Source organism: Nicotiana tabacum, chromosome 9 (assembly GCF_000715075.1).
Source record: "Nicotiana tabacum cultivar K326 chromosome 9, ASM71507v2, whole genome shotgun sequence".
Lineage (NCBI taxonomy): Eukaryota > Viridiplantae > Streptophyta > Magnoliopsida > Solanales > Solanaceae > Nicotiana > Nicotiana tabacum.
The window spans coordinates 115,141,557-115,150,964 of NC_134088.1; the positions used below are offsets into that span (position 1 = coordinate 115,141,557).

At 34.1% G+C, this 9,408-nt stretch overlaps 1 protein-coding gene across 1 annotated transcript; it reads left to right on the top strand.

Moving 5' to 3' along the window:
* The first annotated feature begins 343 nt into the window (after positions 1-343).
* On the top strand, positions 344-2,279 carry LOC107827066 (NADH dehydrogenase [ubiquinone] 1 alpha subcomplex subunit 2-like). The gene is made up of 3 exons (XM_016654131.2): positions 344-501; positions 612-718; positions 1,943-2,279. Exons 1-3 carry the CDS (start codon positions 416-418, stop codon positions 2,044-2,046), a joined length of 297 nt encoding a protein of 98 aa, XP_016509617.1. The 5' UTR covers positions 344-415; the 3' UTR covers positions 2,047-2,279.
* Positions 2,280-9,408: the final 7,129 nt, after the last annotated feature.

Below are 9,408 nucleotides of genomic sequence, written 5' to 3' on the forward strand. Positions count from 1 at the left end.
GTGAGATAATTTTTAAGCACAAAAATATTTATGAATTTTTTAAATCACAAGACTTTTTAACTCCGTGTCCAGTTAAATACGGTCAAATAATTGAGGAAGTAATAATTTTCGAGATTTTCATATAGGAAAAAACTAGGGATTATTGTACCGGACATATTCAATATTTACTTGTTCTAGTCGGTATATATACACACACGTCATTCACCGGCTATTTTTAGTTTAAGAAATTAGGTAGATGACTATTAGGGTTAATTCTTCATAAAAGTAGCCGAGATGTAATAAAAAGGCCCATTATAAATTGGCCCAAACCGATGTGGCCCAAAAGCAAAATGTACTCCTCACAACATTAAACTAAAGAATACAAAGTATACTGATGTGAGACTAAAGAATAGTTAGAGTTTAGATCAAGAAGAAAATGGCGTGGAGAGCAAATCTATCTCGTAATCTGAAGGAGCTTCGCATCCTCTTTTCTCCATCATCTGCTGAAAGTGCCGCCACGAGGTTTCTTCCCTTTTCTTTTTTCTTTTTTCTTTTTTCTTCTATTTCACTCCATTTTTTCTTCATTTTTTTTACTGATTTTCTCAAATGTAATTTATTTTAACATTCCACAGGTCGTTTATTGAGAAAAACTATAGAGATCTCAAAACCCATAACCCCAAATTTCCCATTTTGATTCGTGAGGCCAATTCCATTGAGCCTCAGCTTTGGGCCAGATATGGTAATTCTCCCCGCCCTATTTTTCTTCTAATATTTGCTATGTTATTTTTGTTTTTCTAATTCTTATTTATGTTTTAAATGGGATAATTGAAGTGGGTCTTTGAGTTCTTGGGGAAAAATTGAGTCTTTGACTTATTTGAACATGATTTATATAATGCATTTTCTCCTTTTTCCATTGTTTTTTTACTTTCAGTTGATCTAGTTAAGGGGAAAATTCTCGTAGTTTATGCATTTGTAAATCTCAGTAAATTGCTGCTTGAGTTAAAACTTAAAATTCGTAAGTAGATGTGGATAAGTACTTGGTTAACATATGATCAAGTTAGGACATTGATGCTAAATTCAACACATGAAAAGTTTAGCTTAGAAAATTACTGACTTTAGGACATGTTGGGCATCATAAGGTACTCAAACTGATACTATAACAACTATGTCTCCATCCCAAACAAGTTGGATGAATCCTCATTGCCATGTTTTTCCATTTAAAATCATCTTCTGTCGATATTATACAAAAAAAATATAAAAAGTACTAGAAGTTATCTATTGCTTTCTACTGGCATATAAATCTCTGACAGGGGTAAAAGACTGCTAGAAAGCCTCAGAGTTAGAGTAAATGTACTAACATGATTAAAACATATTTGCAACTAATTGGTGTCATGTACATAGATCTTATTCTTTCATTGCACCCTATCTATAGCTGTCTGCTTGGTAAAATACAAAAAAATATATGTTATGGCAAAGAGTATTTGGAAAATTTTGGAGTTTGATGGGTTTTGAAGGGGAGCCTTGCGTAACTGGTAAAGTTGCTGCCGTGTAGTCAGGAGGTCACGGGTTCGAGCCGTGGAAACAACCTCTTGTAGAAATGCAGGATAAGGCTGCATACAATAGACCCTTGTGGTCAGACCCTTCCCCAGACCCCGTGCATAACGGGAGCTTAATGCACCGGGCTGCCTTTTTTTTTTGATGGGTTTAGATAAATTTTGAGTATAGTGGAAAAAATCTGGTAATGGGTTGGTTTTTCAGGTATGAGCCACTGATCCTTATACTTTCCATTATACTTGAAATGTTTGTTGGGTGCTTATAAAGACAGTTGACGAAGTTTAGATTTAGAGTTTTCGGGGATAAACTTTATTTTACCTTCGAATTGCTAAGTTGTCCTAATTGATGTTTATCCCTTCGTATATTTCATGTTGTCCTCACATTCATGGACCTTTTTGATATGTAACAGACCTCGGAGTTGAAAGAGGCATCCGACTGGAGGGATTGACGGAGGAGCAGATCTCAAAGGCACTTGAGGACCTCGTGAAAGTAGGGGCATCCCTTAAATCTTGATGACTTTAAATCTGTAAAATAGTCTGAGTATCCTCAGCATAGTGCTTTTGAAATAATTTTAGTTGACTCGTCATAGTGAGTCAATTATATTATGCATTAACATTTACCAACCTTGTCATTGTTGCATTCCAAACTCCAAAAACCATAATATGCATAAACATGCAGCTTCAGATATTTGGATTTTGTATACTTTGGTTTTGCTATTTGGAAAGCCAATCGTTTGAATTCTCTGCTATTAGCATTAGAAGTTTAACGTCATTTCTTGTGCTGTTGTGCATTGGATCCACTGGTTGAGGTTCCATCAGTTGCATACTTGGTAGTCGGGTCAATATTTACTGTCCATGATTTGTTAGCTCTTACACCAGAAATTGATGCTGTTGCATATAAACTCAGTACATTGGCAATAGACAGGTGCTAGCAATATACACACACTTGCTTTTCTGGCCAAGGCAATTTCTAATATACCGTGTGTAACCGTTATCTTTAGGTACGGGTGCAAACAAATTTTTTTCTCGGCAAATGAATTGATCTTCGTTATTGTCATTTCCAGAAGCTAAGTGTTAATATACAGTTTGAGTTTAAGAATGTTGACATGGAAGAAATGTTTGTTCTCTTATCTAAAAGAGAGGATAGTGTGAACTATTGATATATGAGCTCTTTGTTTAATCCTCTGTTCCTCTGTGTTTTAGAGTTTTATTGAAGTTGGGGGATAATAGGACATAGGAATGCAGGCAAGTGAGCTATGTCCAGTTTGTATGTCAGATTCCTGAGATATAGAGCTATGTCCAGTTTCTGATCTCTAGCCGAGGGTCTATCGGAAATAGCCTCTGTGCCCTTCTTAGGTAGGGGTAAGGTATGCGTACACATTACCCTCCCCAAAACCCACTTATAGGAATTTACTGGGTTTGTTGTTGTTTTCGATAGTTTTGGAGCTCCTGCTGGTTCGGCGTCTTCTGTAATGACCTTTTTCTTCTAAATTTTTATAAAGATGGTGTTCTAGCCAGTTTTGCACGCCTCGACTATTCCATACTTCTCTCCGGCATAAGCACGGGGTAACTCTTGTCTGTCTCCACGAGATTTTGAACCCTCGACTCCAAAGTTTCACCCACTTCATTGATGCTAGGCCCCACCTTTGAAAGCTTCTTAATTACACTAGTGATTTAAACTAAAGATATGTGAGCCCTAATTTGCTGATAATTTGAGGTGCTGGTTCTGGGGTTTATGAGTGCCCCTTAGCCAAATTCAAAGAACTAAGTATGGAGTGTAGGAGAAATTAGTGAATAATGAAAAAGAAAGAAAAAAATAAATACTCCAACCTTGCTTACCCCGGCATACTCTAAATGATGCTATTCCTTCACTGCTTCTCATTTTTAACCGAATGCATTTTATGAGTAATGGATTAACAAAGAATATAATGGCTATAATTAATAATAAGAAATATAAGAGATTTTAACATGTTTTTGTGTTTTAACTATATGTACTTGTAGAAAAAACAAATTTAACCAAATAATGTACATAAAATGATTCAACAAATAAAATAATAAGTCAGTCTGAATATAAAATTTGACATTTATGTTATTGCGGTTGATATGTGTAATAAGAACAAGTATAAATAGATTTAAAGGAAATAATTAACACCCAAGAGGACATTTCACTTGCAATTAGTGGTTTATTTTATTTGCCTTATCAGATTTGCAGGTTACTGTTTCATTTTATATCAGACAATGGACAGTCTTACTTCTATTCATGTTATTATTATTATTATTATTATTATTATTATTATTATTATTATTATTATTATTATTATTTTGTTGTTATTACAACGATTAGATCCACACCAATCACCGCAATTACTTACTTAGTACGTGGAATGGCGTTCTACCTACATAAAATTCTTATTCTACGTCTAAATAGAGACCTAACCGATCCGCCCCTTCCCTTGTGAAAATAGGGAAAATATGAACAAAAGAACCTAGGGACCATTGGACATAACAGAGAGAGATAACAATGGACAAAGAAATTAAAGTTGAAATTAACCACAATACAGAAAGTGTTGGTCGTTGCTTGAACTATATAGTGACGAGTGAATATGCATTATTTTGTTAAAATACTTCTCACACGAAATAAATCTATCTCCAAATTGATGGAGATTTAGTCATTGTGACTTGAGAGTGTTAGATACTTAGATTAATTTCATTTGATTACTAGTCTATTAATTAATGTAAATAATACATCAAACACGATACTTGAAAGTTGAAACCAAGGAAGAGAACACCATAGGGAACAATCTTGAAATAGATTGCCCATGTGCATGCATTTATATTTGGAGTACATCAAGAAAGATGTTATAAGAAAAAGAGAACTTTAAAACAAAATAGAAAAGAAAATTGTTTCGGCGTAGCCTATAGGTCACGGGTTCCAGTCGTAAAAACAGTCATTAATGCTTGCATTAGAGTAGACTGTTTACATCACACTAAAAGTGCAACTCTTCCCCGGACCTTGCATAAATGCGAAATGCTTTGTGAATCGGGTTGCCTGGACAAAAATACAAATATATCTCTAAATAAATAGTCTTGAATCTTGAGCCGAGTGCTTTAATTTGCCAAAGGATGGGTAGTTGCCCAAAGAAAGTGATCACTTGATGATGATATATATGTCACACCAAAGAAGAAGAAGAAGAAAAATCATCAAAATCTTCATCATCAGTGTGTTCTTCCATTGTTGAAGAAAACAGAAGAATTGAGCAAAAGAAGAAGAAGAGTGGTGATGTTAAATACATATCTTATGTCAAAATCAGTGTTTTTTTTAACGATTATGATGCATGAATTTAAATACATATCTTATTAGTATTAATTAAGATGTGACTTTTAGGAATGTTCGATAACTTATGTCTAAAAGTGTTGACTATCTAATATGAATGATCGTTATCGAAATGCCAACCGACGAAATAAGTTGTGTGACTGAGTGGTAAGGTATTTTTCTCAATTTCTCATCACATAATTCTAGTGGCTGAGGATGACAATTAGTTTTCCTTTGTTTTGTTGTCGTAATAGGTAAATAAGGAAAGCGCCGGTCATTTAATTTTTTTTTAAAAATTTTTTTTTTAATCTCTCCTAAAAATTATAGTTTATATTTTTTTAATTAATAACAGGCAGCTTATTAATCAACCCCACATGGAATTAATATCCCAATGGAGCTGGCAACTTAGCTTTACATGTTTTTCCTTTGGCAGAAAACGTCAAAAACAAGAAGGGTTCCAAGTGTATTTGCGATATAGTGGGTGTCAAAAGCTGTCTTTTTATTATTGGGATTTTTTTTTGCCCTTTCCAGTCATTGAATCATGCAAATCGTTGTCTATTATTTAGTACTCTACTAGTATTATTTTATAACATAGTTATATGAAAAACTTTTTAACTATAAGCAAAGAACACTATTTGAATGATAGAAGATGATAAACGGAAGAACATGGAGAAAAGTACAGTTCATACTAGGAATGTAATACTAAATTACTATATTTGGGAGCAATAGATAGTTACATGTAAGAAAAATCAAGCCAATTTTAATTTTTTTTCTTTTGGTATGACCATCCAATATTTAATATCTTCGCGTTGCGTAGAATCATTAAGGAAGAGAGGCTCTCTATCAGTAAATTTTTTATTTAAGAGCTCAAACGGGTGTACAAATAAAATCGATAAACTGCATCAAACCGATAATTCGAGTCAAACCGGGAAAATAATATTGTGGTTTGGTATTGAAAAATAAAATTCGGCCATAATTAGTTTGGTTTGATTTTAACTAAAAAAAGTCAAACCGAAACCAAACCAACCCGATCGTATATTTATACAACTTTTAAAAATATTTTATACATATAAATATTTATTGTAATATAATTTATAAATATTTCTTAAACTTTTTTACAATTTTATCTTTTAACGTATCATTTCAATTAGTTTGGACTTAATATTCTTGGATGGTAAATAGATTATATAGCCCATAAAGGTAGTAACTCAAACAACATTCAAATCGATACTAAGCTAACAAAAAAATTCAATTCAACGCTAGGAATGATGATAGTGTTGGATATTTATTTTTTAGGTTTACACTGGTTTATAATGAAAATGCATAACATAGTTTAACTTTTTCTTTAGTACTTCATTATGTAATTAATAGTACTTATTAGCTATACTTATTTTAGCATGACCTATATAGTATTTTTAGAATATGTTAATTTTTATTATGGCTTATTAATTAGCAATATTTGCTTTATGTAATTTTATTATCTTTGTTATTGAATATTTTGATATAATGCTATGACTTATCTCATGTTATTATGTTATTTTCTTGAAAAATATATTATATAGTTGTATCTTACTAGGACTAAAGAAATATTTGGAGCACAAGTTACATATTTTGTGCTATGAAGACTTTATCGGAAAAAAATTCCGAAAATCCAAAAAATACCAAAAAACTAGAGAGAAACCAAAATTGAAAAACCCGACTTTATTGATTTGTTTTGGTTTATAAATTTAAAAATCCGACACCATATTGGTCTAGTTTGGTAATTCAAAAATCAGAACCAGAGCCCGACATATGTAGACCCCTAGCTCAAACCCGAGGCCTCTGGATAAGGTGGAAGAATTTCAACTTTTCCACCATATTTATGGAAATACTAGGTGGATATTAATCAATTTGCTCGTCTTTCGTTTTCGTTTTGGATTTTCCCTGAACATAAATTTGTTATCTCCAAATGAGACCTAACAAACTTTCTTAACTAATTGTCAAACAAAAGATTTTGACTTTTCACACAAATTTTGTAATACAAAGGCCAACGATTTATAGCTCGTTTTATTTACTGCACCCATTGTAATCATAGTATAATAACTAATAAGGACATAATCGAGGCCTCTTTACCGCCTAGCTGTATAGTTAGAATATACAATCAGAGAAATTCATGAGTTCTAAATTACTTTGACAGGTTGACAACGTAACATTTTACTTCTTCAATGACTAGTAGCTTTCATTTATTATGTTTGTATATTTGCTTGCTTAAAATAAAAGAGTTAGTAGCAATAAAGATATGGAGAACTATACAAATAAGAATTTGCAGGAGCTTCATTTAGAGAGATTATTAAGTGCAATAACTGTTAGAAATCTGTATTTGTAAAGTAATTTTGGAAATAAAATAACATAAAATCAAAAATGTAGAAGAAACAGAATTTAATCCGAGTCCACTGAATTCACAGTGTTTCCTTAAGAAACTTAATCCCCTCCTAGTACCCATGGTTGTGGATTATTTTCTCCCACCATAGAACGGATTACACACTGGTGTGGCGGTACTTCAAACCCCAGTATTTCAGCGAACACAATGATCGGTAGCAAATCACACTTACTGGTATTTTCTTTCAGTTAAAACAATACAAAAGAAAGAAGGAGAATTTAGAATTTCGTAAGGAAAATCTGACGGAATGGCATGGTATTTATAGCCAATAGGTTGGGTTCAAATGAAGAGGTGCAACTCTTTAGGATGACTATTCGCGAACGCGGTAAAGAACTTGAGGAACCTACGCGAACGTGAGGGGCCATTCGCGAACGCGTAGAAGGAAAGAGGGGGCTCGGCGTGGAGCCATTTAGCCTTCGCGAACGCGGATCTCCAACCGCGAAAGCGATGAAGTGGAGCATGGATCTTCGCGAACGCGGGGCTTGGATCGCGAACGCGAAGAGGAAATTGAAGGCCGTTCAGGTTTGGCCTTCGCGAATGCGAGGGGATTTTCGCGTTCGCGAAGGAGGGTCAGACTGGGCAGTGAAGTTTTATATACGGGATTTGGCCATTTTTCTCCATATTTCATTTTGGTTGGGCGATTTTTGAAACTTTTGAAGAGGAGATTTCATCATCTATTATGAGGTAAGTAATTCCCGCACATTATGAGTTAAATACATGGGTTGTATATGGATTTATACATGAAAATTTATTGGAATTTGGGAATTTTGAAGGAAAACCTAGAAATTTATATTTTTTTGGATTTTGACCACGAATTCGGGCATGAAATTGGAAGTAAACTATATATTTGAGTTTGTGAGGCTATGGGTAATGGTTATCTTCAAAAAATTTCGAAATCTGGACACGTGGGCCCGAAGGCGATTTTTATCGACTTTTCGATCGGGGTTAGAAATTGTTATAAATTAGATTATATTGAGTATTTTAGTATATATTAATGGGTTTGCATAATCATTGGCTAGTTTTGGAGCGTTGTGCATCGATTCAAGTTGTTTGAAGGGCTCAGAAGCCGGTTATGGAATTTCGGAGCGAGGTAAGTCTCCTTTCTAACCTTGTAAGAGGGAATTAACCCCATAGGTGAATTAAATAAATATTTGTACCTAATTGTGGGGGCTACGTACGTACGAGGTGATAAGAGTCCGTACATAGCTATTATTATGCTATTGTCCGGATAGTTTAGGACCCGTATCATACTATACTTGAAATGTTTGTGCCCTTACTTGCTAATATATTCACTTAGACATGATAGAAATTAATAAAAGAATTGTAAAAGGTTAAATTCACTTACTTGAAGGTTTGTATGAGATACTTGACTGTAAATGAGAAACTTGTGCTTTCTTGAAAAAAAAATGTTATTTGTGGATCGGGTCGAGCGCCTCGGTAGTAAATAGATGCATCTATGGTTCGCGCCATTCGACCCTCTGGCAGTGCACAGTTTAAATATTTGTTGTATCGGCCCGTACGACCTCGGCATGATTTGCGCATGCTTGTATTGCTTGCCTTGAAATTTATAAATAATGATATTGCCTCCTCGGCCTGAGTTAAATTGTTAAAATAATGGGAGATAAATTTGGAAATTTCTTAATTATGAAAGAACTGCTTACTTACTTCAAATATTGAGCTTGCAACCGTTCATATAATTCATACTTAATTATATCATTGATATCCCATTTATGGCCCATAGTAAGTGTCGAAGTCGACCCCTCGTCGCTACTTTTTCGGGGTTAGGCGGGATACTTACTGGGTATGCGTTGATTTACGTACTCATACTACACTTGCTGCACATTTTTGTGTAGGTACGCATATATTTAGCGGCCTTGTGGGCACAGATGCGCGATTATGGCGGGGATTTAGGTGAGCTGCATTCTATACGACACACGACAGCCAGCAAAGTCTTCTTCAGAGTATTGTATCTTCTTTCTTGTCCAAGTTGTATTTCAGACAGTTATCGTATTTTATTTTAAATTTCTAGAAAAGCCCCATGCACTTGTGACACCGGATTCTGGGATGATTATGGGATGTTCACCATTGGAATTGGAAAACATTGGTATTTATTCTGTAAATTCATCTTTTACTAGATAAATTGA